The sequence below is a fragment of the Rhodamnia argentea genome, chromosome 11 (assembly GCF_020921035.1).
Source record: "Rhodamnia argentea isolate NSW1041297 chromosome 11, ASM2092103v1, whole genome shotgun sequence".
NCBI classification, from domain to species: Eukaryota; Viridiplantae; Streptophyta; class Magnoliopsida; order Myrtales; family Myrtaceae; genus Rhodamnia; species Rhodamnia argentea.
In genome coordinates this window covers 23,288,203-23,316,173 of record NC_063160.1, presented here as the reverse complement: position 1 = coordinate 23,316,173, position 27,971 = coordinate 23,288,203, and the positions used below count along the sequence as shown (strand labels likewise).

General features: G+C 43.5%; 4 protein-coding genes across 10 annotated transcripts; 1 reads left to right on the top strand and 3 right to left on the bottom strand.

The window, feature by feature from the left end:
* Positions 1 to 54: 54 nt before the first annotated feature.
* LOC115751162 lies at positions 55 to 10,617 on the bottom strand. 6 transcript variants are annotated; one of them, XR_007196924.1, is made up of 3 exons: positions 5,760 to 6,936; positions 2,043 to 2,218; positions 55 to 445 (listed from the first exon to the last, which is right to left on the bottom strand). XR_007196924.1 is itself a non-coding variant. In XM_048272554.1 (2 exons), the coding sequence occupies exon 1, from the start codon at positions 6,924 to 6,926 to the stop codon at positions 5,793 to 5,795; it is 1,134 nt and encodes a 377-aa protein (XP_048128511.1). In that variant the 5' UTR covers positions 6,927 to 6,936; the 3' UTR covers positions 55 to 466; positions 5,759 to 5,792. The 6 variants fall into 6 exon arrangements, 2 of the variants coding, with proteins under 2 accessions (XP_048128511.1, XP_048128512.1); XR_007196925.1 differs by having other exon boundaries at positions 2,061 to 2,218; XR_007196927.1 differs by lacking the exons at positions 2,043 to 2,218; positions 5,760 to 6,936 and adding an exon at positions 9,412 to 10,617.
* A 3,359-nt stretch (positions 10,618 to 13,976) lies between these two features.
* LOC115751140 (cytochrome c1-2, heme protein, mitochondrial) lies at positions 13,977 to 18,436 on the bottom strand. The gene is made up of 8 exons (XM_030688885.2): positions 18,291 to 18,436; positions 16,901 to 16,990; positions 16,167 to 16,387; positions 15,535 to 15,814; positions 15,376 to 15,447; positions 14,626 to 14,742; positions 14,452 to 14,517; positions 13,977 to 14,361 (listed from the first exon to the last, which is right to left on the bottom strand). The coding sequence occupies exons 2-8, from the start codon at positions 16,958 to 16,960 to the stop codon at positions 14,245 to 14,247; spliced, it is 933 nt and encodes a 310-aa protein (XP_030544745.1). The 5' UTR covers positions 16,961 to 16,990; positions 18,291 to 18,436; the 3' UTR covers positions 13,977 to 14,244.
* A 1,100-nt stretch (positions 18,437 to 19,536) lies between these two features.
* Positions 19,537 to 22,572, top strand: LOC115751139 (kelch repeat-containing protein At3g27220-like). The gene is made up of 7 exons (XM_030688884.2): positions 19,537 to 19,890; positions 20,260 to 20,514; positions 20,719 to 20,948; positions 21,055 to 21,225; positions 21,370 to 21,475; positions 21,611 to 21,817; positions 22,095 to 22,572. Exons 1-7 carry the CDS (start codon positions 19,618 to 19,620, stop codon positions 22,257 to 22,259), a joined length of 1,407 nt encoding a protein of 468 aa, XP_030544744.2. The 5' UTR covers positions 19,537 to 19,617; the 3' UTR covers positions 22,260 to 22,572.
* Positions 22,573 to 23,284: 712 nt separating this feature from the next.
* Positions 23,285 to 27,730, bottom strand: LOC115751170 (ribulose-1,5 bisphosphate carboxylase/oxygenase large subunit N-methyltransferase, chloroplastic). Of its 2 annotated transcripts, XM_048272557.1 has the most exons (14): positions 27,202 to 27,730; positions 27,024 to 27,099; positions 26,312 to 26,517; positions 26,101 to 26,187; positions 25,902 to 25,994; positions 25,642 to 25,796; positions 25,424 to 25,508; positions 25,252 to 25,338; positions 25,061 to 25,180; positions 24,627 to 24,728; positions 24,369 to 24,539; positions 24,202 to 24,286; positions 23,562 to 23,717; positions 23,285 to 23,420 (listed from the first exon to the last, which is right to left on the bottom strand). In XM_048272557.1, the coding sequence occupies exons 1-11, from the start codon at positions 27,529 to 27,531 to the stop codon at positions 24,372 to 24,374; spliced, it is 1,509 nt and encodes a 502-aa protein (XP_048128514.1). In that variant the 5' UTR covers positions 27,532 to 27,730; the 3' UTR covers positions 23,285 to 23,420; positions 23,562 to 23,717; positions 24,202 to 24,286; positions 24,369 to 24,371. The 2 variants fall into 2 exon arrangements, with proteins under 2 accessions (XP_048128514.1, XP_048128513.1); XM_048272556.1 differs by having other exon boundaries at positions 23,285 to 23,717.
* Between the last annotated feature and the right edge of the window lie 241 nt (positions 27,731 to 27,971).

The window sequence follows — 27,971 nt, the reverse complement described above, 5'->3', positions numbered from 1 at the left end:
TTGAAGCAAGTAACTGTAGAGCTCCTGCTGTGACGCAGAGTTTGCATAATGCACTTCCACAAAACCACCTTCTACACCATAGAAGTGCAATTGCCAAACGCAAATTTTAGTTAGCACAAACAACTCCTGCCTTTTCACTTCCCACAAAGCACACATTACAATTTATAGAGATGGCATTTGGCAAGATTAGTTTGTTGCCATGGCTACAATCACACGTCGGTTTCATCAGAAACATCTGATCTTTCCAGATACCCAGAATATATCTTACCACATACGAGACTCAACCAAATAGATACATTTTGCCACCATTTACATCTTCCCCGTAGGTACATAAACCCACAGAATTGTTTTTCAGGCTATAAGCTTTAGACCGAGTTCCCTCCAGTCTCCAAGCTTCAGACTCTACATTGTTCCGTGTTCAACCGATCTTTTTCAGCTTCAATCTCTGTCGAACACACACCGCACTTCATCGCTGATCACTGACACAGTCAGGCCACACATATGGAAGTATAGGTACTAAATGAATAAGCTTAATAAGATAGACCCACATAGAGAGACACAGAGAACCACAAGAAAAGTACCGAATTAGACCCACCGCTTCAGTGCAGAAACTTAAATTCACACATGATGTGCACTCTTTGTGTGGCCAAGCAGACTGATCGCTATTCAATAAGCACTCAAAGGGACCAAATAAGAATCGTTTTTTTGTAAACGATTCGAACATATTCAAGCTCTAATAGTCTAGTTACATTCAATCTATGCACACAAGATGTGATTTTTTCGCACTTTAATTCGGACAAGTGGCAGATATCAAATGGATGATCATAGTTCGGTCCACACACTACACCAAGAACTCACAATCTGCTTTGTCTGTTGCTTCTGATCTGTACCATGTTCACCGCATACAAAGCAATGAAAAGAGAACTCCTCGACTAGTGCTGTCCAAAAGGTACGTCCGATCAAGAATCTAGCTAATGAGTTGATTTCAGCCTGAAATTCAAACAATTTTTAGCCTTTTCCTATCTAGTTGAATAAGGAAATTCAAATTGGGACTCCGGTTTATGCAGGAACCAAACCAAATAAAGCTGTTTGCCGTTCGGTTCAGTACAGTAGCTAACTTCTTCCTTGTGAATTGATTTCAGCCTCTGGAATTTCTGAACTTTTGTACATTTACTCGGTTTGGACATCGGGGTTTGAATAAGTCTCTAAGTCAAAGATAAGTCCGTTTAATTGAAATTGAACAGAAACTTGATAAGTTCATGAAGAACAAGAACCAAACTGATCAATTTGTCATAGGCTTCTTGTTTTGCTCTCTTTTAGTGTTGTGTAGGTATTTGGCTTCAGTGATGGAGCAAATGGAGCAAAGGGAGGACTGAGGGGAAGATGTTGACCACAATGACACATGCGATCGAAATGTGGTAAAAATAAATTTACTGAGACCGACATGGGAGTAAACACTGATAACATAATTATCAAAGCATTACTTATCACTTTGTTTGCATTTATGAAGAATTAAAATCAGTTTTAACAATAAAGTGAAGTCGAAATAATAAAGAGTATCATTAAAAAATTTAGCTTCGGTTGCCAATAATCTTTCGGTTATTTTGTGAAGTTTGTGCTTTTAAATATACTTTTATCCGATATAATATTTTTTCACGCGTTGAGATACAAATGCAAATTTATTAGAGAAATTAATACTATCCTCATACTAAATATGGATAATATAAAACTATTTTATCTTGTCTAAAAACTCATACAAAGATAAATTAATTTAAAACATTTCGATTAAATATGATTTCGAAAGGAAGTATTAATTTCTAATAAAAAAAACGTAGGAGAACGGCCATTCAAATTTCTACGCTTTTTTTAGGAGCAAAAGCTCTTTTGGAGCAAGAGTCGGGTCAATGCCAATAAATTTCCTCTGTCTTCTTTCCAAGGGGAAAGGTAGGTTTAGTAAACTGGATATAACTTCAGATAGGATATAGAATTACGCTTTCTGGCGTTCGGCCGACTTGAATTTCGGATACAGCTCAGAATCTCACCTAAGAGGTGGGAAATACCTGCACAAGATAAGGATTATAAAGAATGACAAAAAGAGAGAGAGAGAGAGAGAGAGAGAGAGCAGAGAGATGATGGAGGAGGGGAAGGCAGTATTCGCTGAAATCGCAAGAGATCCGTCCACCGAGCAGCAAAATAATTGAGAGCGCATCAAACACTGGTATAAGAAAGGAGAAGATTGTGTTTCTGACTTGAAACAAAGAAAGGAGGAGCGAAAAGATTGAGATTTGATTCGGGTTCGTTTGTATCCATGCTATATCCGGTATCCAACAAACATTGTATACGATGTTATAAAATACATGGTTATCCCATCCGATATATATCCTATCCAACCTTATCCTATCCGACAAAAAAAAATCCAAATGACCAAGCACATTCTTAAGCTCTACATACGATGAAAAAGATTTTTTAAGCAATTAATAAGTTAGACCCACAAAAAATGGTTACCACTTTGAGTGGTCAAATTTGAGCACCTATCTTAGAGCCTTAGTCTAGGTGAAACAGACTAAACTGTCAAAGATGGCGTCAAAGTAAGACTTCCTTCACGGATGTGTGGCTCAAAGAGGGCACAGGAAATTTCATGATACAAGAAAATATATTCCGTGGACATCATTTTTAAGAAAAGTGGTTAGTTTTCATTTATTTGATGGTTTAGGGAAAGTGATTTCCTTCTTGCCCGAATGAAAAATTGGGTGCCCCCAATCTAAACTTGCTATTTTCGGTCAAAGAAAAATGTTTTCTGTCATCCAAACACTGGAAATTCGGAAATTCATTTCCTCGAATTAGTTTTCCTTCAAACAGACAGGCCCTTAGTTCAAGCTAACATGTGACAATCCGGTCCTTTATACATAGGCCAAGCCCCTAAAAGAAGTACTCAAAGTAACCACACAAGCTGGTGACCAATTAGAGATGAGTGTTTATTGGTAAATCACTCAACTAGGCCTTTCCCAACTAATCATGCACTACAGAGTATTCTTGCCTAGCAATACTCTCCATGTTCGATGTGTGTTCTAATCCATTCTAACCCGCTTCACCATCCTAGAAGCTTGCTAGAATTTGTATCTTATCCGATCCATCTCATCTCGATAATTAAGGCATGTCTGGATCGGCTTTGAGGGACTTTTGGGCTAAAAGGTTTTTTGAAGTGTATTTTAAAAACACATTGGGAGACAACTTTGGTTAAAATGATATTTGAAAAAATCGTACTTTGCAAAGCCATTTTGCCGGGCAGCCAGTGTGACTAGCGAGGCCAAGTCTACCGCCACTAGCCTTGCTTGAGGTCTCGTGACCCTAGGCGGCTGTCGGCCCTGGTTGCACAAGGTCATCGGCGGTTCGCCGCCCGCCCGCCGGTGCCCGGGGCTTTCACCGAAAAGATTAGGGTTTTCAAGGACATTTTTGTAATTATAAAATCATAGCAAGGATAAAATTGAAAGGAAAAAAAAAAGTCTATTGCATTTTCAAAATGCAGTATTCCAAAGTACCTACAAACCTGCCTTGAGCTAAAGTCCTTTAGAGGCCTACGGTTACATTTCCCCAAAATTGTCCAAAAAAATTGTCATACGCCATTTGCATTTTACCAAAGGACTTTGGGACCTCGAAGCCCCTTGCAAATGCTGAACCAAATGAGACTTTACTCACCCCGCTCTTTAAATCCGGTACGGGGCTAGTTTGTCCACAAACCACACATTTGTTGGAGGACAAACTCCGCTTATACCACCCTAAGCTTTCAAAAAGAGTACTCGAAGTAACTTTGCAAGCTAGTGACAACTGTTGAGGGAGGATGTTTTACTAACTAATTACTCAATAGAACCTCGCCCAACCGATGTTGACATTAAGTTGTCACACGATCTAAGAAGAACGAGAACAGAAAGTTGAGGCGAGAGTGCTCAAATTTGACGCGTCTCTCGGTAAGCTTTCGGGACGACACAGAGTGCATGAATGAGTAAAGAGAATCGTGCACTGAATTAGGTGAGCACTGCTCATGGATGTGACTCGTCACCAATGACAGAGTCATTTCTCATTAGTGACACAAGTCCCATATTTGAATGGAAGATGTCCTTTCAGGTGACTCGTAAAAAAGACTCAACTACAAATAATCACTGTGTTACATGAACGATGCAATTGAACAGTATCTACTCCTTTGGAAAGCTTGATCCATATAAAACAAGATAGTGAACGTGGAAAAATTATCCAATCAATCCTAAATAAATTATATCGATATCAATTCAGTCATAAACTTTAATTTAATCATAGACACTCACGCGAAATTCCAATGTAGTTCTTTCTGTCAATTCTCGTTGAAAATTATTAACACCACCGCGTACGATGGTCGGCCAATTTTTGCTGAAAATTACTAACACCACCGCATAGGATGGCCAGCAATGAATAGACCAATGTCAACATTGAAATTTCTCGCGAAAATTTAGAACTAAATTGGCAAAATTGAGAAGTCTATGACTAAAATGACAACCTTACAACAAAATTTAAAACTGAATGGATAATTTTCTCTAGATAACCTTATTTCAAACTCCCCATGCGATTTTTAACTAATTTTTCACTTGATCCATAAGGCAGTGACATACTTTGATGAACTTGGAGGTTATTTCAGAGGAATCGAACTTTCATCATCATAAAATACCAAGGACAAAATAGGGTGGTTGGTTGAGCTTTATAGGCCCTAGTTTGTACAATTGTGCCTAGTGCCTCGTCCCACATTTAAGGCACGACGCTGGGTCACTTGAGCACTAGGCTTCCACGTGATGAGAAGATCAACTAGGAACGGATTTAAGGAAATAGAAAAGGAAATGAACTACTTACTCTCACAATTTCAATCTACATAATGCAAGAGATGTCCGCTATATTAAGATTGATACCACATTCACTTGCTAAATTAATAGTTAGAACCAAAAGTGTAGCTATCACAGGAAGGAGGTGACATCAATCTATTAAGTTAACGATTTATGTTAGCACTAAGTTCCGATACAACTCAAAGTGAATACATGCATGAGACTCGATTTATGGATGTCTACAATTGCATAATAACGGTAAGAAAGGGTAACGGCATTTAAATAAAGCAAAAGTTTAGTAAAATGCATTGCGAAAAAAATAATAATAACAAAGCTAAACCGTAGATTTCCCTCAAGATAATAAATAAGGGATATATGGTATAGCTAACTAAGGGACATATGGTATCTTGAGCCATCACGTACCCCACTAAATTCAATTTTCTATTTCAATAGAGTGCCCGCCAAAAACATCTTGCCGAGCTTCAATCAAACTCGAGACCCTAAGTTTTGTTCCCGATTCGGACCCTATTTCCGAAAAGGGTTAGATCACAATTTTCATTCTATTACTAATATTCTAGAAGTTGAAGATTGTAGACATATATCTCATAAATATATTTCTCAATATAAATCCCTGTTTGCAAACTGTGTTTTTTTTCTTCAGGGTTCAACTTATCTCTGTCCGACAAATTCCTTCATATCCTTCTATTATACTCTCCCTCGACAAGCGAATCCTAAAAAGCATCACTCCTAACCTTTCTTTCCTTTTTTTTTTCCCCCCGAATTAGTTGTATCTGATTTTGCTTAATTAATCATTAGTTTTAATAATAATTATTATTATTATATTACTGTACGGTCGAAAATATGCCCTAGCCGGTTCAACCCTAGTCGTACCTGATCATACCGAACGCCCGTCCGATCGGTGCCCCCACCCGAAATTCTTGGGTTGTGTCAGCGGAGACCCAAGCTGAGTGCAGCTTCAACGTCCAGCCTCCATGCAAACCCCCCCACCTCGTCCATCCTCCACACGTCGCACGGCATTATCCTCGCGGCCCACTTCTCCTCGCGCTGCCGCACCGTCGCCCTGCACGCGAATGCCGCCCGCGTCTTGGGCAGCTCCTCCCTCGCCACCACCCTCACCGCGATCCCGGCCGGCGGCGGGCCGCTGTCGGTGCCGCCGCTCAAGTGCTCCCTGATCACCATCCTCTCGAACGCTCCGTTGACCCACTTCACTCTGTCGCTCGGATCCGCCAGGAACCCGGGGCACGCGTCGGTCTCGAGATTCCTCATCCGCTCGGCGTCGGTGAGCCCTACCAGCTGAGGGTCCTGCGCGTCAATGCGCGCGTCGGCCACGGACTCCACGAACACCCAGCACTCCAGCACCCTAGGGTAACGAATCCGATGAATGGGGTCCGAGCGCGGCCACATGGGTGGGACCCGGTTAGGTAGGGCGAGATTCACGGTGCTGAAATCAGGACCAAAGGGAGCACCGCAGCAGCTATTGGTGGTGCACCATCGAGGCTCCTGCTCGGGAGGCTGAGGCTTTGCTTTAAGCGCTTTAGATTCTCCATGATCAGCTTTCTCAGGCAACAATTGGAGGGTCACTATTTGCTTCTCCAAACCCAACGAGCCGTCAGGCCCTCCTGCTTTTCCTTTTGGCCCTTGCGCTACTGCTCTTTTGCTTTTGGTGCTGGTGCTGCTGCTGGTGCTGCTGTTGTTATTATTACTGCTACAGTTACTATTGCCCTTGGGCTTGCGAACCCTAACGTACTTCCTCTTGGTTCTCGCACCCGAAAGTGGCCACCCCTTGCTTCCCGCGTGCGACCCGCCTTGGCCCGGGCCCTCCGTGGCCGGCTTCGGAGCTATAGGTCGGAATCGGAGCATCACCTGATCGATCCCCGCGTTCCCACGAGCCGCGTCGCCCACCGGCAGCCCTCCTCGGCAAACCCGATCCGCCCCACCCATCTCACCCCCCAGCCGCCTCCGCCTCATCTCACCGCCACCAAAGACCCTCCCACCGTCGTCCTCTTCCTCTTCCCCAGAGAAGTTCGAAGTCTGAGTTAGTACACATTTTTTTCCACTCATCGAATTGTGTGTGTGAGGTGTGTGTGTGTGTTTTGTTTTGTTTTTTTTTTGCGCGTTTGGGAGGGCCCTTTTGGCCGAAGAATCCGGGGAGAGAGAGAGAGAGAAAGAGAGTTGGTAGGAGATGGAAAGAACCACGTGTCTAGGGCATTCCCCAAACATATGGACGACGCGATTGGCCCAATCACTGGGGAGTGGGGGCCCACCGGGCACATCGGGGAAGGTGAAGGAAAATCGAGCCTCCTGATTGGCCACTGTGGGAAGCAGCCAATGGGAGGCGAGACAGTGTCCAGCACTGCAGATAAAGCAAAGATGGACACGTGGCGCCCTCGCAGGACTTAGCGTCCTCCTGTCCTCATCTTTCGTCCTTTTCTTCCTTCCTTCCTTCCCTCCCTTAATATTCAATCCAAAAAAGAGGGTTGCATTGTTCGAGAGAATGCGCGCGTGGCGGCCCCTCGTTGGCCTAACCAGCATATCTGAAAATAAGCAGGCGAGCCGGGCCGCGAGCCCACGCGGGGGCGAGGCGCGTGGGAGACCCTCGAGTGCGGGTTTGGGAGCGGGGCGGGGCGCGGCACGCGCGGGAGGGCAGAGTGTGGGGATGAGGTGGTGTTGGGCTTTGGGGGGAGGGGAGGGAAGTGGGGGGTGAAGTACGACGAGGACGCGTGGCTGGTCCGATGGCGGTTGCGGATCGGCGACAAGATCCGCCCACGTCATCCGAAAACAGCGCTGGTCTCGTCTTTGTTTGAGTCGGATCTGGATTTGGATTGGCTCCGGGACACCAGCGCAGCAGCAGACGGTCCTCTCTCCCTCATTTGATAGCGAAGTTTCGCTGTTAATTGGTCCACCTCTTACGACATGCCTGTTTTCGACTAAATTTACTCTTATTCTTTTTTTTTTTTAAGTTTCTCACCAAAATTCAAAATATTATCTAAATTTAAAAAAAAAATCGTCAGAATATTATATGCAAATCTCCATGTTGTCAAAAACATCGGGAGTTTTTTCATTAAATTGATTAGCGTACTTCGAATCACAAATTTCATGTAAGCAAAATATAAAAATCAATCTAGGCACACCCTTAACTTTCATGGACAACAACCAACGAATATGACTATGCCACTGACATCAACCATGCCGAGCGGATCTTGATTGAGTTTTGTTTACCTAGACAATGACTTCCCTCTATCAGACGGATTAAAATATGGCTAAATCCAACTCGAGTTCATCACATCAACAGTAAAATTCATAACAATCTAAAATTGCACGTGAAAAAAGAGAACCAAGAGCCAAAATAAATGAGAAGGATAAACATACGTTTCACGCATTCACTTCTCTGTAGAAGTTGGGTGGTTCTTATGAAAGCCACCCATGGACATGATGACCATTATCCATCACCCATTGCTAGTCCCTCGGCCGAGTCAATGGGATAATGCCGACAACACATCTACCCCTACAGGAGACAGCGCAATTACGAGTTGCTCGAACCCAAACCAATGTGTCAACAAGAAGAAACAGTCAGCACTCAAGAGCTTGTATTTCACCACAACCGGAACTTGATGTTCTACCAACTTTGTGACCCCGCATTGCTAAGGTCACGTGAGTTCTAGTCGCGGTCCAAGCACGCACTCATCCAGGAATGGTCAGCAAGTGCCACTAAACTAAGCTTAGTTTCCCAAAACACAAAGCGAGGATTGTGGTCAATCTCTTGCGCACGTTGTGGTGAAACTTCCTTCGACCGCCGGACAGGGACAGCCTATTTTCTAGGTCACAAATCCCAAGGTCATCACCGGAGAGAGTGACCTTGAAGATGTACTTAAGCTCGGTCCAAGGCGGTCGGTGGCTATTGAACTATAAGGGTTTCTCAGCTTTCTGCCCAACCAAAGTACCTTACCCACTTGATGATAATGCCAGGAGACCTAACCCTATACAAGTCCCGACATGTTGACCAATGGCATCCTCCCCCTGTTTCTCTGCGGGCGAGGTATAGAGTTTAAGAAAGAGGTTCGATCCCTTCGCGCATTGTGCAAATTCTTGTATTTTATTTGTTTTGTTTTTTTTGGGGGTGATAATCAAGACACACCAACCAAGAAAATTGCAGACGTGTCCTTTTGGGATTTTGAGGAGCTTCCTCCCAAGGTCCTTACGTGTCCACAAGAGAGAGTTCCAGCACATTTCCAATCCGTGGGAACACAATCCGATTCCTTTTGAATCATTTCGAAGCCTAGCTATCACATCCTTTTTATTGTTTCTTTCCCCCACAGAGTTCATCGCTCTTACCTTCAATCTCCCTGCTTCTCAGTTCTTACTATATGTATAAATAGAGGACATGTAGCCCCATCCCTCGTCCATACTATCACACTATTATTTTAAAAGGTCCACCTCGCACATTTTGCTAGCCGAATACACAGGCATTCCCGAGTTAGGCAAAAAGCTTGTTCAGGGTCATTCGAATATTATGTACACGCAGATTTTTATCTATATATAGTTATACCTGAGTTGGGAGTGAGCTTCTTCCCGGGATGCTCTTCGGGGGTCTCTGCATTATTTATTTCAAAACCCTAAACCGAGAGCGGCCTTCACGTCGAGCCTCCATGCAAACCCTCCTCCAAACCCGTCCAGCCTCCACACGTCGCAGGGCACGGTCCTTGCCCTCGTCCCCCTCTCGTCCCGCCATGTCACTTGGCACGTGAAGGCCCGCTGCCACGTCGGCAGCCTCTCCTTCGCCACCAGCCTCACCTCCATCTCCGGCGGCGGCGGCGGCGGCGGCGGCCGACGAGGATCTTGCTCCTTCTCGGCTTCTCCTGTATTTTGGCCGCTTGCGAACCTGGCGTACGCGTCGTTCACCCAATAAACCCGGTTCTGGAAGTCCGACACCAGACTAGGACACGTGTCGGAGCGGAGAATCTTTATCTTCTCGTCGTCCGTGCTCCCCGAGAATAATTCTCCGACCTCTCCCATGCACGGATCGAGGCCGATCCTCTCCACCGTTAGCCATGACACGGCGACGGCTCGCTTAAACGGGTTCACCACCGTCGGGCCCCACGAGTTCTCGCCGTCCACGCTGAACTTTAAGGGCCTTTCGCGATCTGGCTGGGAAACTTCCTTCGGGGTTATTATCATCGGAACGAGATCGAGGGGAACGCCGGAGGCCATCGACTCCCGCGGCTCCGCTTTCTCCGGCAGCAGCTGGAGGGTCAAGACAGGCTTCCCGCGACGGCGACCCCCGGCCTGTGATCTGATCCTCCTCTTGCACTGGCTATTATTCTTCCGAACCCTGACGTACCTCCTCTTCGCTCTTCTCTTCACGGCGAGCCAGCTCTTGCCCTCCGGGAGGTCACCGGCGCCGGGGACCGGTTCGCCTGCGGCCGGCTTCGGCGCTATCGGCCGGAATCTGAGCATTATCGGATCGATTATCGGGACGCGCTCGCCAGCAACACCGTCGGAACTACCGAACCAGAACGCGCCGCCGCTGTAGGAGCTCCGGCGGCGCCACCACCAGCTCAGCTTTCTCGGGAGTCGCTTACGGGAAAAGGAAAGATGTTGGGTGGTTGTTGCTGAGGGCCTCAAGCTCTGAGCTTCGAGAGAACCGCAGGTCTCTCCAGCCCGATAATGAATGGGATCGGCGAAAGCACACGGTGGTCTAGTACACAAGCACCACGTGTCTGAACGAACTACACAGTAAAACAAACATAGAGAATTTATTTATTTTTTTTTCCTAGGCTAATTTCGTATTTTAGAATATCGCACGTTAAAATATTATATTTTTCTGGGGTTAGGATTCTTATGAAAAATAATACGGGGGGCGGCGCGTGATACCCAGTGCTACGCAAGTTAGATAATGTCCCAACTCAGGAGCAGTAACGGGACGTGATTGGGGGAGGAGTTTTGGTTGAGGGGCCCCACAGAAAAGTGCCCCCCCATGTTTGTTGTAATCGCTTGGTCTGGGGATCGGGCCCACATGGGCCCAGGCCAATGGGAGGGGGCTTTGTGTCATGCACTCCCCCGAGGAATTGGACACGTGGACGTGCAGCTGAAAGTGGCTTTTTTCTCTCTCTTGCTCCGTTCCTTTTCTTTTTTGTTTTGGGGTGGTGGGGGGGTGGTGAAAAGGAGAAAAAATGCCGCTTCCTCTTTCGCGGAGTAGCGGCTTCTCGCGCGGGACACGTGGCCGGATCTCACCGGAGGAATCGGCCGATGTCCGTGTCATGTTCGGTGCGAGAATAAATTAAATGGCTGCGACATCGCGATTTTGATTCAGTTGGCAGGACAGTCGTTTCTCGTGACGAGGAGATGGAAAAAAAGGTTTATGTCGCCAAAAAACAAATAAACGAAAATATTTTAAAAAATTATCAAAAAAAAAGTTCTAAATATATTGTAATTGTACAAATTCAATCTTAAATCTTTTTTTATTTGCTGATTCGATTTTAAATTTTTGCGAATTCAGTCCATTCCGCGAATTTTGGCCGGCCGACTCTCCGACGTCGTCGTTGGTAATTTCAGTGAATTTGTATGATTTTTTTCATTTTTTGTTTTCCTCCCCTCCTTTCCATCTTCCCCTTCTCCTTCACCTTTCCCATTTTATCGGCCCGGCGGTCGGCCAGAGGATGATCGGCGAGGCTCTCGGCCAACCTCGCTAGGTTGGGCTAGGCGAGGCCGACCTCGCCGGCTCGGATCCGGCGAGGCCGGCAAGAACCTCACCGAGGTCCGGCAAACATGCAGTACGTGATGTGGATTGGCGTGGCGGCCCTCAACAAAAAGAAAAGAAAAAAAGGAAAAAAAATTAAAATATTAGTTCGTCGGCCGATGTCCACGTCGGCCCTGGCCAGCCAAAATTCGTTGGAATGACTGAAATAGCAAAATTGCAAAAGGTTTAAGACTAAATCGACAAAAAAAATGTTTAGGATTGAATTGATACAATTACAATAGGTTTAGAATTTTTTTGGTAATTTTCTCAAAATATTTTCATATTCTCAAATTAAATCCTTTTTTTTTTAATGTTATCCCAGCCTTTTTATATGATTAAAAGAAATTCTCGTGATTCGAACTATCCTAAAGGCTAGAGTCCTCCTTTGGCCCTTTTTAGAAAAGTAATCAAAGAGGCATAGTCGAAAAAAATAAAAATAAAAAGGGGGGGTTGATATGAATCCGCATAAATATATACAAAATGACAAAAATGAAAGAAAATGGGTGGGAGAAAATCACACTACTCTAAAGATCTCACAGGCAAAACTAGAGTTTGGAAAGGAATTTAACAAAATGTTTCGTTTTTATCGAGGGCGGTGCTAAAAGAGATGTGATAGATTTGAAACAAATACAAAAGATTGGATTGACGTGGCGCGATCGACGCTAATGCGATGCGACAGTAACCGACGTGATCAAACTTTTTAATATTTTATCGATTTCTTTTTCTTTTGTCTGGTTTACTCTTTGGCAACAGTAAGCGAGGGTCAACTAGTCCTCACCGGTAACGGGCAAGTGCCGCAATGCCGTACTCGGCCTCGCCCGGACCATCGCAACATTGAAGTAAAACGTATGTTTTTTTAAGTCGGTTAGAAACTGCGTCCCTCCCTTTATAGAATTGATGGAGATACGAAGTCCTTTATGTGAACATGATTTAGATCGTCGTATTGTCCGACAGAATGAGTCAATCATGGTTCGATAGAGCATCCTTACGTTGCGGTAAATATGGGAATCCATTTTTCGATTCTAAGGCATCTGTGTATATGCTAAAACGCAATGATTAAGAATAATTAGGTGATGACACGAGTCGAGTGCTTGCAATCTCCGTGGAGAGTGCCTGAGGAATTTCAACTGCCAAGACATCCACCAAGCTGAATATAATTGTCGATGGGATTGGGGGGCTGGTCAGTATCCTACAACGTGGATAAAGTTGACGGATCCGAAAAGACGACGCGTGTCTCGGGATAAAAAAAAGAAAAAAAAAGAAAAGAAAAGAATAAAAAATAAAAAAAGAGAGGAAGAAAATAGATTCCTCCCTCCCTCCGAAACGCAATGAGTGCAGGGGAGGCAGACCAATGGGGTTCGTCGTTTTGGCAACATCAACATCATGTCCGACGTACGATAAAGATAAGAACCGTGCGCGTCCTCGAATCATCTTGCTCCAAATGCGACACCCCGGAACCCCAAAAAAAAATAAAATAATAATAATAAGAGAGAGAAAGAGAAGAAATCTACGTGAGAATATTTGGATATGTGGGTGTCGGTAGGCTTATGATTGTTGTTTAAATGTCCAGCAATCCGGCTCTTCACCTGAATAGAATGATTTGGCTACATGTCCAATTGAAATGACCATGATGATTTTTCCAGAGAGATTGCTCTTTCGTTTTGCTTATGATTCCGTCCCCGTCCATGAAAACCGATCGAATCTCGCGAGTACTGATTAGTCTCGCGCGTTTGTTTGGGCACGGGAGGTTGTCCCCGTTCTTGTACGAACTCGGGGGAGCGCCGATCGGGGCCATACTTTGTGATTTTTATTGGTGAACTCTCAGAGTTGGTGGAGGCAGGGATGAACGATGATACGTTCGGGTTGTAATGGGACGTGAGGAAAGTCCATCAAGATTCTCCATTATCTTGGAGGAATTCAGCTGTTCTGATCCTCTTTGCTTCCTCCGGTCTCATTTGATGAGCGAGCTGTCACAAACAAGCATCTACCAACCAGATTTCACGTTTTATTTCGCAAAAATTGTGTGTCGATGTCATGACAGATTGCTGTCAAAGATGAGCCGAAGCGAGAATAGCCTCCTCCGGTGCTGTCCTACCCCAGGTCTTCATGGATTCAGGACCTAGAGATGAGCTCTTTCGGTGCTAATCAGGTGCATCTGCGGTTGCCGGGACACTAGAGTTTGCGGAAATTACAGTCTCAATTTAGATCGCTTATGTCAGGCGACGCGAAATCTCTGTAATCCATTAGTAACGAGGTGGGTCACTGTCATAACTAGAGCGAAGAAACAAACGACATGCATCATGTTACAGAAGCCTGCTGTCCAGTATTACTTCATCCAGGAAATTTAAAAAAAAAAAAAAGGATTCTTGAGGTGATATTTCCAACTGAAGAACATAACATTAGAAAAGACTTAACGTTCAAAAACTCAAATCTGCCAAAACAGAAAGGTATCTTGCATCATGTATATGGAAGGCCTTTATTTCCATCTCAAATAGGGAAGAGAGAGGTTCCTTAGAGTAACTACATCGCCAAGTAGTTGATTGAATCGATTTCGGGGACGGATAACAAAAAAAATCATTTGACGAGAGATTATTTCCAGTGCTCCAACAGCATGTGACATGGCAACATATCTTTTAAGGAAGCTTAGTTGACAACGTTGAGAACCAATTTCCGCGACTTTAGCACCGACCATCTCAACCGCCTGTAATAAGCAGCTTGCAGCAAAGCCAACGAAAGTACGAAGATCCACTTAAATCCCATCTGTAGTATTCAAGGAAACAAAAATAATGAGTGATGCGATCATTTCCATTTTGTTCCTCTTAATAAATAATGACCAAAGTAAAACGGTACCAGCTTCCTTTCTTCCATTTCCGGTTCAGCAGCCCAAGATAAAAATGTGACGACATCTTTGCCCATCTAACATCATGACATGGAGACAATTAGCAGCAGAAAATAACGAATTAGAATAAACTACGACGAGCTTGTTCAGAAACTTTGAGGCGTTGAGTTCTAGCATGTGTCAACCTGTGCTTCAGTTGCAGGTGTTCCATCTTCGTACTCAACAGCTCCATCGTTGAGCATTTTAGGCATAGCAATCGCTCCACCAGGGAAATAGGGATTGTAGTGTAACCCCTCTCTTATCTTCAGTAATTTAAAAAAAAAGCGTCATATTAAAACACTATCACCCAATGCCAATAACACGAGCAAAATAGTACAACAAAAAACTTCCAAAAGGGATGGTCTGTGCATTAAATTACCCATCACAAAGAAGGAGCTCTGAATTGATTTAAGGCAGCAATATAAGGAAATTGAAGTAGAGAATTGATCTAGTAATTTTTTTACCAAAGCAGAGGAAAACATTAGCAAAACATCCGGTGAAATGGTACTTTAGGGCCGGAAAAAGAAAGACCTAGCAACTTAAAATGTCGAAATACAGGATATAAGCATGCAAAATCCACATGAAATATCGTAAATCCATTCCACTCCCTATTCACCTCCATCAAACTTGAATGAGCTATTGTGTGAGAACTAGTATTAAACAAAAAGGCACACACTCTAATTCAGTTTTAACTATTACTTTTCAGGAGAATGATGAAAATAGGAAAAGCTCAGCAAGTCTTCCCATGACTTCACAACACAACAAAAGAATGACTGTTTGGTGTATGTTGATGCTTTGGCTACCATAAATGCTACCGCTCTACCCATCAAACAAACAGCCATTCACATTCATGAAAAACATATGTCATCGTGATAAATAATCACAAAAATACCTACCGCAACACCAGCTGGAGGATCACGGTAACCGGTTAGGAGAGCAAACACATAGTTCTGACCATTGTGCCGAGCCTGGAACAAAAGGATATCGGCAATATTAGTGAAACTATCATGTTCATATGATTCGTGTAAAGTTTAGTTAAAGGAAAAAAAACTTACTTTAGTTATTAGACTTAAGTCAGGAGGATAAGCCCCCCCATTGGCAAATCTAGCTGCAGCTTCATTCGCATATGGTTGAGGGAAACGGTCACTTAGTTTACCAGGACGAGTGAACATCTCGCCCTCATCATTAGGCCCATCTTCCACCTCAATTTCAGCAGCCATGGCCTTTACCTCCTCTTCTGTGTAAGCGACCCCTACCAGATCACGGTATGATATTAGAGACATAGAGTGGCAGGATGCACACACTTGCTGGTACACCTGGTGACCACGACGAATCCTGCCCATGCGCAGTATTTAAGACAAGTAATTTCCATTAGAATCAGACAGTAAATTACTTTAAAATAAAAGATATGACAGAATTTGATAAGGATCAAATTCCCTGACAACAGCACCCCCCCCCCAAAAAAAAAAAAAAACCCCAACCCCAACACACACAAAAATAGAAAAAGAAAAAGAGAGAGAGAATCAGAAAGGTAGAAGGAAAATTCGTGCTTAGGATTTACATGTAGTTGTAGATAAGATAAAAAAAAAATTCATGATCTTGCCCAAAATTACAAAAGCAGACTTCATGAGCCAAGCAACAAGATTAGTAATGATAAAGAAGTTAAAAGGAGATCACGAAAACTCACGAAGCATGGTCATATGAACTAAGAATGCCTTTGTGAGGCCAAGGATAACTAGGGCACTCCAGTCCATGCTCAGCCTCATCAGCAGATGCAACTGTTCCAAAGCTCAGGAATCCGGAAACTCCAGCTCCAACGAGTGCGAAACTCCTGAAATAGCTCGTATACGTGGAGCTAGAACCATCCTGACCTCTCTTTGAGAAGATAGACGACAACAAGGCAGAGGCCTGCTAACATACAAACAATTTTCAGAAGCCAACCACAGGAAAAACAAGGAAAAAGGTGAAGAACTATTTGCAACTTTAGGTTAACACTGTCTACGATCTGGTAAAGTGAAACAAAGAATTACATTACATCAAATATATTACAACCAGGAGATTATACGGCATAAGAAAGAGAACTAACGTACTATCTTCCAAGCAATTGAAGATTCATGATGGACAAAGGCAGGTGTAACATGAGAAGCGATGACACTTTGCTCATACAGAATGATGATACTTCATACTATCCGAATCCAGCGAACTAGATAACCAGTTCAGACTCTCTTTGACAGGCTTATTGTTCTTTTCAACTTAAAAGTCATTAGTGGCATAAATAAAATTCACTGGTATGAGCACACCAAAATCTCATGTGGGTCCACAAAAAGATTGATACGATTGCATCACCGGAAGATCCAAACTAAAATGCGATAAATAGATGTCTGCGAAGCAGTTCCCTAACTATATATGTCATCCCACCACCTGAGACTGAGGTTGAAGTTTCCTCCGTAGAAGCTGGTGGATTGCCCCTCCTCCAGCCATTTCACGTACGCAAACCTTTCTGCTAGCGACCTAAAATCAAATAGAAGAAAGCAAACGGTCACCATAAGATAAAAGAATGCAATCGGGGAAAAGGGGAAAATTCATGTACTCCAAAAATGTTCGACTAAAATATATTTGATTTGAGATGGAAGCACAATCCTCAGCGATAAAGTCATTTCCATAATTCCAAAATAACTAAAATTGCGTGTGTCGGATTAAGATAGCTATATTGATTGATTCAGTATCTACAAGAAAAAGATTGAACATTGACATCCTCATGAACTTGCATCAAATACTAGTGGACAGAGATAGAACTTATCAACATTCCATACGCAGAGTGTCAGGCGTATTAGGTTAGATGAGTCTTCAGAAAAGCAAAAAAAAGGTTCATTCTTCAAAAACGGTGAGACCAAGTCATCTATCAAGTTGGAGGGATAGTATCTGGCTCATTCTTAAATCTCTATGGGCAATAAATTGTTGCCATCATTGTATCAGCTTCGCAAGCAGCATTTCTCTGTCTCAGTTGCCTTAGGATAGCATCACCCTCTGAACTGCATAGACAGAGCTAATATGACGCTGCATAATCCCCAAGGGACACTATTATCAAGAACAGGATTTCCCGAAGCTACAAAGAACATGCGCTAATCCGAGCGCAGACAACAATTTTACTCAGTCCCCTTCCACTATGGGTTAAGCATTCTGCACCGAGCTACTAGGAAAAAACTATTGTCCTTGCTGCGGAAAACCTATGAACACAAAATGAGAACTTTACAAAACGGCTCTGCAAATCGCGTAGAGGAACATTCCTTGGGAAGGTTGAGAAAACCATTCACTTGATAGAAGATATTGGCATTGTTAGCTGTAGGAATCTACTTCTCAAAACACCATCGAGCTTTCCAGATGTCGCAAATAACAGCTGCAATTCCAGAGACACAAAACCTTTCTTTGTGACCAATGCGAGAATCGAGAAGAGCCCCTCCCATGAAACCCCAATTCGACACCGATTTAAATTCGAAAAACTACATAAAATGCGTGATAAGGCGAACGCAGCATTCAACTAATAACACTGCAAATTTATCCACACACTCATGGTCGAGCTAACAGCAACAACTAAGACATGAATCCGTATCACCCGAAGTCGATCGAAAAAAAAAAAAAAAGGAATCATCTTTCCAAAACAAAAAATCAAAGCCAGCAATTCCATCAGATAAAGCTACTTCAAGCAGCTCAAAAAAATGCATCGAAGGGTAAGTCTAGTGAATGCAAATACACGATTGGGCGCAAATCAAAAACCCGAAGCGATTCGGATAGAATCGTAGGGGAAACTCACACGGACTGCAGCGAAAAGCCTTTGGTCAAAGAAGAGCGATGTGGCCTCGGGAGATCCAGAGCAGAGGCGAGGACCGAAGAGAACCAACAGAGCAAAGAACAGCCAACTCGGGTGGTGATGCGAAAGAGAGAGAAAATGGGAAAGAGAAATCAACCAACCCTTCCGTCCGATCCGTCGAGACAGTTTATGGGCTTTGATCTGTGTGTTCTGGGCTTTGATCTGGCCCGTGGGTTTCGCATCTTGTGGGCTATGATCATTGGTAAAGCCTGTCCAGAACCCATTTAAGCTTTTGAGAAACAGGATGTCGGGAAAAATGTCCAAAAAGTCATGAACCTATTGTATCGGTGCGAATTCGATCCTAAATATTTTATCGGTGCCAATTCAATCTTAAATTTTTTTGCATCTGTGCTAATTGAATCCTAAAATTTTTTACATTTGTGTCAATTGAGCCAATCTGGTAAATTTTTACCGAAAATTGTCGACGTGTAAGCCGACAATGCCATGTAGGATGGCCGCTGATAATATTTTTTTTAAAAAATTATTATTAAAAAAATTCACATCAGCGTTGACAACAGAAAATTGAAAAGTAAAGATAGCAAGCGACCATCCTCCGTAGCATCGCCGACTTACACGTCGGCGGGTTTCTGACCTAAATTGGCCGGATTGTTTCAATTCACACACATGCAAAAAATTTTAGGATTCAATTGACGTACATGTAAAGATTTTAGGACTGAATTGGCACCAATAAAAGGTTTATGACCGAATTGTCATCAATGCAAAATGTTTAGAATTGAAATGGCATCAATAAAAAGTTCGTGACTAAATTGGCACCGATGCAATAAGTTTATGACTTTTTTAACACTTTCCCACAGAATTTCTCCCGTGGAGTCCAGATTTAAGAATCTCATGTCATTACCAGCGTGGTGTCGATGGCTACTTTCACTGTCCGGTCCGGCGAAAGATATCGGTGATGAAGGGGCGCGTTGTTATCATTGTTGCCCATGACTCATTGAGAATATAGATATAAATCTAACTAGTTATGTTGGCGAGTGGGCTCGTTCCCAAGTGAATTTATGAAATTTCATTTTTCTACTACAGGCGTAATTCCACCCCCCCCCAAAAAAAAAAAAAAAGAGAGAGAATATAGAATATAGCCGAAAATAAATGAAAAAGAGATACAAACCATTGGCGCCCATCTCTTTCCTGCCGCGGAGAAGGCTCTCTCGAACCATGTTCTCTCCTTCCTTCAAACGCGTCTCTCTCTCTCTCTCTCTCCCGATAAAATGGGTGTTCCCCATTGCGTGTGATTCACTGGTTCAGGTGAGCAATGGCGAGGATCGCCCACAAGCACGCCGCTTCGTCGACGCATTGGACGGTGCTGTCGACATGCATGGGGCTCCTCGGCGCCGCCCTGCTCGTGGATTTCATGTGGGCGTCTTCTTCTTCTTCTTCTTCTTCTTCTTCGTCTTCTTCCTCCTCCTCCTCCTCCGCTCCTTCCGCTACCTCCGCCTATTCGTCGCTCGCTTCCAACTGGGCTCTCGAGAAATCTGGAATCGTCGTCTTCCCCGACCTCCAATCTCGCAGGAAATCTGATGATCAGGTACCTCTGTCTGCTTCCGTGCTCTGGGGCACAGTGCTGGATTCGTGTGAACGTGTGTTGCGTGCCCTCGGCTTCATTGCCCAGTTTGATAACTGAGATACGAGTTAATAAATTCCCTTTTTTTAAATAGAACCAAGTACAGGGAGTTAAAATGCCAAACAGAGTAGCTTCAGTGCCCATGAACTTTGATAGTTTAAGGTTCTTGGTTAAGACAAGAACGAACATTTAGCGCCCCGCATTCCGAAACGCTAGATCGGACTCGGCTATTGTTGTTTCCCCTTTCCCTAGTCATTCATTGCCTTTGTTCAGTAATCGTGTTATGTTATTGAGTGAAGTTTGTGGATTGTGATTGTCTGGGCAAACTTCCAGTTGCAGGAGGAACATGTAAAAGCAGATCATGGCCCGGGATCAGATGCTAAAGAAAAGCATGATCAGGGACAGGATGCTAAGGGGAAGCGTGATTGGGGACGGGATAGATTTTTGTCGGCTACTTTTGCCGATTTAGCTGCTCCAGACATGAAATGGGAAGAGATGCCACCGGCACCGGTGCCTCGTCTGGACGGCGCTGCGATCCAGATCAATAACCTGTTGTACGCTTTTTCAGGATACCGCACGCTTGACTATGTAATTACCAATGTCCTTGACTTTGTTCTCCGCAAAGTATTTCATTCTCTGAGTTTTGATATACAAGTTCAGTGATTGTTGAGGCCGATGCCTTTTTTTTTCTTTTGGTCAGACATATGCTGCTCCTAAATGCAGCTACAATTTTAGAGTTTGTAATAATACTTGTGCAACGGGCTGACCGCATTCCCCTACTTGCATTTCCAGGTGCATTCTCATGTGGATGTGTTCAACTTTACTAGCAATACTTGGGGAGGAAGGTTCAATACGCCAAAGGATATGGCGAATTCACATTTAGGAATGGCCACTGATGGAAGATACGTCTATATTGTCTCCGGCCAATATGGTCCACAATGCAGAGGGCCGGTGGCTCATACTTTTATCCTAGACACAGAGACGAAGAAATGGGATCGAATGCCCCCATTGCCGGCCCCAAGGTATATAAGTTCGCTGATTAGGCGCGAAACGTGACTGCCAATCTGTTCGGCCACCATATGTTGACTCGATCTTAAGCCGATAGTAGGTAATTTTCACGTCCTACAGGTACGCTCCCGCTACTCAATTATGGAGAGGTAGACTTCACGTGATGGGTGGAGGCAAAGAGAATCGCCATACGCCTGCACTGGAACACTGGAGCATAGCAGTAAAGGATGGCAAAGTCTTGGAGAAGGAGTGGCGAACTGAAGTGCCCATTCCTCGCGGAGGACCGCACAGGTTTGGCAGCAATCTATCTTGTTGTATCTAATTTACGTCCCGAGACTACTCATTTCGTTCGAGTAATGTGAACTACAGTTAACAACAGGGGCTTTATCTTCTCTATTCACGGTAATCAATTGATCATTTACTTGGTTTTTGCAGGGCTTGTGTCATGGTGGATGATAAACTATATGTTATTGGTGGTCAAGAGGGCGATTTTATGGCCAAACCCGGGTCACCCATTTTCAAATGCTCGCGCAGGCATGAGGTATGTGAACTTGGTACCAATAACCAAAGAGAAACATTTTCTGATACAATATTTGCAGGTCATGCTACCCATCATCTGGTCATATGATGTTCCATTCGTGTGGATTCTTCAAACTGGGATCTTTCCTTATTTCAGGTAGTTTACAGCGATGTCTATATGCTCGATGGTGGAATGAAGTGGAAAGTACTGCCTCCTATGCCAAAACCTAACTCCCACATAGAATTTTCTTGGGTGGTTGTGAACAATTCCATTGTCATCACGGGAGGTACCACTGAGAAGCATCCAATAAACAAGAGGATGATACTCGTTGGGGAGGTGTTCCGGTTCGATTTGGACACACTGGTACAATTTCTTCCCTCTCGTTGAATATGAAAGAGTGATGATGCAGGCAGGTGGAAAACCTTTTCTTTATCCGAAGTTCGACAAAAAAGCAGAAAACGATTCGAATGGAGTACTTGCTGTAGGAAATTTATACACTGATCGTTCGATTTCTCTTAGGTAACTGCTCTAGGGAAAATGGACCTGGCATGGCCGCTTCGCTCTTCCTGTTCCTTTAAGGTTCTGTTACTTTTGCACTCTTATGGTGAAACATCTGTGGACTGTGATGTTTTTGTGGCAGAAATGGACAGTGATCGGGAAGCTTCCTTACCGTGTCAAAACCGCGATTGCGGGTTTTTGGGACGGCTGGTTGTACTTTACATCGGGGCAGCGGGATCGAGGGCCAAATAATCCGCAGCCTAAGATGGTCATCGGAGACATGTGGAGGACCAAATTGAGATTGTGATGCGAGTCACTTGAAGTCTACCATTTGAAGCATTGTCTTGTCTTTAGCTTGGATTTTAGTTTTTCACACTCATTTTCTCTAGGCCAGGTAAATAGTCCAAGTATTCTTTCCTCAATTTTTCTACTTGAGCGAGGCATAGAGTTATTTAACTGCAGTTTTTACATCTTTGTGCAAATGTGGCAGATTGTCTTGAATTGAATAGAGGAGAGCATTTACAAAGCAAACGGAAAGAGTTGCTTCTTTTCTTCCTTTTTAACTTTTGGTGAACAAGTTTTTCTTTTCATTGAAGTAATTAGTTGCTAGATTGAGATTCTTCCATTGTGCTTTATAATTTTAAGCTCCCTTATCTCTTGACGCTTTTAAGTGTTCAAGGAAAGTCAGAGAGGGCTAAATTATCCCATCCAAATGTTCAGTGGCCTGTTATGAATCCGATCAATCCGGACTCGTCCATGTCAAGTGGAATAATTTAATGGTCTCTGTCTCTATCTCTCAACCATCTCGTGGGGGTGGTCACTGTCCGGATCCGAATGCAATAGCCAACCAGCTCACAGTGGTCGGTCATTGTCCTGACCCTAAAGTGAGTGGCTATAAGGGTTTACCGGTTGATTCAACCAGTCATGTTTGGAACAGTTTTTATTGGGTATGTCGATATCCAGTGCTACATTTGATCATTATAGAATACTGGATGAAAGAAAGACCAACCTCATCCTCAGGCGGTCAAAGATAGCGCAAGTGTATGAGTTACTGATGTGATTTTATTCATCTTGCTCTTATATATAATCAATAGGCTCGGGGATGTCAAGCTCCCGGGGCGATTTGCTTTCAATTGCCATATGCACTTCCTTCAGCATATTCCATGCTGAATCTTCCAAAGGCAGTCCCCAAAATAAACTCTTAATTATCAAAAGAATCAGGTGATCTTCAACAGTGTCCAAATTAATATTTCCTTTTAGCCCTCCCTATGAAACTCTTCTGGGGAAGAAATGACGTAAGAGACCTTTTTCATAACTCCATGGAGTCGAAAATAGCAAATGAGGTGCCTGAAAATTGTGGAATCACAGGTACAAGTTCAAATTGACATCAGTCGTGTATGTTTACATTTACATTTACAAAAGGCAGCGTGGAAATATCCGGCACTAATACCTACAAAGCAATCGGTGCCTGCAAAAATAACATCTTCTTGCCTTATGAAAAGATGAACACTTCACAGGAAAGTCACACAGAAGACCTGCTATAAGGCAAGGGGCGGGGACAGGGGACTAGTTAGCATCTTAACAATAGTAAGGAATAAGGGAGGCCTACCAAGAGTATGTTCATTGTGGGAACCAGTTCACGTCTTCCTGGAACCTAAAACACAGTGCACACTCTGGTCGTCTTAAGGCATGGATCAAACCAGCTGAGGTGGGGTTCCACATCAACTCATTTTTGATAAAGCCATACCCATCTTTCCCACTGTACCTGCACAAAATGTGAAGAGAAGTTGAAGAAGAAAAGTTGGAATAGTCGGATGAATGCGGGTAATCCGGCATCAGCATCTCAATTTCAGACTCAGAATGATGACTCGAATTGGCTCCTAAATTCTAATTTGGAGAAACTCCAACTAAAAACAGATCATCCATTTGTCATTTAAAGTTGAGCACATTAAGGAAAATAGTGTTAACATTGTCCAGGCAAGGGATATCAAACCACACAGACGTTTAACACAATGAGTACATCGCAATCATGTATGCTCACTGCTAAGCAAAAAGCATACTCGAGAGATTGAGAGAGAGACAGAGACAGAGACAGAGAGACAGAGATAGAGAGAGACTCCACTGCAAATTTAATTGTTTCTCTGCAGCCAATGCTTTAAGCAATTTTCAGTTTTCCAGTTGTGGATAGATTCTCTCAGTTGACTCGATTTAACGTTTGCAATCAAATTTAACTGTAGATTGTGACTGACCTGACTATAATCTCCCACTTGAACTTCCCAAGAATCTGATGGGAAACTATGACAAATTTCTACATCATAAAGACATCTCTGATTTCTGCACAAAAACGAACCAAAAAAAATGAGCAGAATAATTAGAGAAAATCATAAGAACAAAGAGCAAGGGAAGAGGGAGTTGCCTTTCATTTCAAGTGAGGAGCATAAGGAGCAGGACAGGGAGATACAGTGTGATCAGGTAACTGATTTATCAGATCAACTGCCGTCTGCAAGCATGAATTTAGAATTTTCTTTTCCAACTGCACAAGCTGTGTGGCAACTTGCTTCTTAGGGTTTGAACTGGAATCTGCCAACTAATGATGAAAGAGGAAAAGAAAAGAAACCTTAGCGAAGAGCTTACAATTGGCATCTTAGAATGGAGTACAGCGGAGTCAAATTACCAAAGATTCATCTTCGCTCAAGGTTGTAGGATAGCCAGCAATCCGTGACTCGAAATATTCAACTAGTTGATCCAAGACAGCCCTCTCTGTGCAAGGACTCACCTAAAGAAAACATTTGACTTTTTACAAATTAATTCTTACCAAAATGACATGAGAAGACTGATGAAACTTCAACACTATCAGTGAACTCTCATCTCTGGATATACAAACGGTATTACATAGAAGTAGTATCCGTGAACTGCACATGAGGTCACTCTGGAAGACGCATTGAGAATCGGAAAAACTGAAAAAGTAGCCGAAAACTAACATGTCATCCACCAGAGTTCAATCTATTAGTCAGACTATCTAAGCTAAATGCTAAATAAAAGATATATGAATTAAGCACAACACGAGACACTTCAAAACTAAAATTGATTTCAAAGGACGAAACTTACTGGACAGATTGGGCCTTGGGATGAAATGACTGACTGCATATCTGAAGGATCCGAAACATAGCCCAATCGCATATAAGGAAGCATGTCCAACACAGCTTCCCTTTCCTTTCTGGCATACACCTGCACAACAAAGAATTACAATACTCATGAGAGGCAAATCCAAGCTACTTTTGCCACAAAAAGTTTCGTACATAAAAAACTTGTCTCGAAAGCTTTCCGTTTCGTTGAGCAACCATTCTTTTATCCTGATACTGAGGATCCTCAGTATTCAAAGAAGCCTAAAGAGACACGAAGGAGGAAAGCATATTAGAATGTTTGACAAGCATATGAAGAAGCGACACGGGAAAGAGCAGTCACTTTTACCTCAACCCCAAGCCGATCATAAGGGTTATCTTCATCAACAAAACCGTAATTCAAAAGCAATCTTGAGTTAGGCTGCGGTCCACACCTAAGACCAAATATAACAACTATTAAGATTGCAATGAAGTGCAGAACAAGGATGCTGTCAGGATTGCCAAGAAAAGAAGGAAGAGCTCGATTTTACACTGAAAAGCCAACTTCAGCAAGAGAAGAATTCATACCAAACAGCTATTGGTTCTCCAGCCTTATATGCACGATCAACTACTAGTTCAACAGCACCATCAACGGCTGTCAACATTGCCTTGCAATTGCTTTTATATGCTAGCAATGGGGGACCAAGAGGAACTAAAGCAAATCTTCGTGAAAGACTGACTTTCTGAAATCAAACAGGAGTCATCTGATTAAATAACTATAAAATGTAATTTATCTAGTGAGAGCAACAGTGCTTATTTCCTTGCGCAAAAGGTATGAAGAGCAGCACCTGCAAATGCACCACGCAAGATTGAATTGCCACAAAGGCTTGCTTGAAAATCTCATACGGAAAGGCCTCAGTCGGAATATCGTAAGGGTATTGCTGCAAAATCAAAATAAGTAGTCTCACTGAGCTAGCATAATTACTGGAAAAAGTACAGAAAAGAAAAACTACTAGGGATAGAAATTGGACAAGCAAAAATTATTACCTGAAACAGAGAACCAGCCATAAACCAAACAGTGTCGAGCTCGTTGTATTCTCTTCTAATCCCTTCAGCCCTCTCAAGAACTTCAGCCTAATGCTCCGATGAAGAATGTAGAGTTTCAGACTTTTTGAACCATAAAACATATAATTACACTTTGATGTATTTGTTGAAGCACTTATTACAGAGCAACCACAAAAACATAGCGTTAAAGTACCTTTGTTGGACTGCCTGTTAAGTAATCAAGTTCAGATTCTGCCCATAAAAGTGGAGATTCCACTGCCAACTGGCCCCTTCCTCGCTGACGATCAAGCTCCCTTATGTAAGGGTACCAAAAAGACTTCTTCCCTTGCTTCTTCTCATACATCAGATACAAGGCCAAGCATGCCAACTCCGACAATTTGTTTGTGGTTAGTAGTTCCGCTGCACCGAGGCCCGTGAGATTCAAGCAAATTAGGTGCAGGCTAAAACCTGTTATACTGGAGGCTCCAGAGAACACTATCGGTTGCAGGCACCATGACTTTATCGAGGAGAAAAGGGTGCAAGATCAAAAAACCAAAAAGTCCCAAAAGGTAAAATCTCTTACTAATACTTGCATCACCCTATGACAAAATTTCAAGGACATCCACTCGTAGTCTGGGGACCGCGCACATAAGTGGCATGTACCACATTGTACCAAATTTGGGATATGCAACAGCTTCAGTCAATAATTATCAAAATGTATAGTCTGACGTAATTTTAAAATCACCCCTCGCGCAGTCATTCCTCGTATAATCATATAATTGGTTTGCCAAAGAAAGTATGGACCATCCTGACAATTCCATGTCACAGAAGCAATTCCTAAGACTAAAATATAATTCTACGATGTGCCACACAAACTGCCCGCAGAAAAGGTAGTAAAGAAGGTCACGAAGAAAAATGCACCTTACCAATAGTCTCGTTACCCAACACTCTCTCCAGCGTCACAACCAGTGAATTCGGAACAGAGAAGGCGACATCGCCCACCTGGTCGACGGAAACCATTTTCAGCTCAAAAGCTTCGCCAATTCAGCAACCGGAAATCAAACATCAAGATTCAAGACAATCAATCAGCCCCCGAAACCGCACCTGAAGATCTTCGCTCGCGGCGACGTAGTGTATGGGCTGATGCCTCTCATTGTGCGAGGCCCTCTCCTTGAGCACGACCTTGCACGGAGGGAGCCCATTCTGGTGCATCCAGCTCTTCAAGTCACCGAGCTCCTCTCCCTTCTTGCTCCCGACGACCTCGCCGCGCCGCAGCGATCCCCCGACCAGAGTCTCGGAGCTCGACGCCAGGCACAGGCTCTTGCGGCGAAATGGCCGGAGGGACCGGTTCTTGAGGAAGAGGCCGGGAAGAGGTGGGGAGAGGGAGCGGAGCGGGAGCGAAACGGGGCCGTTGCTCAGGTGGGTGGCGTCCATTGACGGAGAAGAAAGAAGGGTTAGGGTTTTGGGGGCGAGTGAAGGCGCGGGAGATGGGAGAGAGAAGTGGGTTATGGTTGGTTGCTGTTCGGGGTCAAGAAAGATCAGATCTTTTCTGGGTTTTTGGCTGGTGGGAAGTTCAGAGACGAGAGCTGCGGTACATCGGGGGGGGCTTGCTTGTTGTGTTGGCGAGATAAGAGAGAGATGAGACAGGAAGGATTGAAAGGGAAATGGCGTTCGAAGGACAGAAGGATCTTTTCACTGGAGGGAAGAAATTAGAATCTTTTTTTTTTCTGTCCTTTCTTGAATTTGAATTATTCAAGTGTCTCTTGTAAAGTAAAAGAACCGGGGGTTAGGATGGTTTTGGAGGAAAATCGAAAAATCGGACCGATGTAAATAAGGCAAGTTTCGAGTTTTAGAGTATGCCGGATAGATTTCAG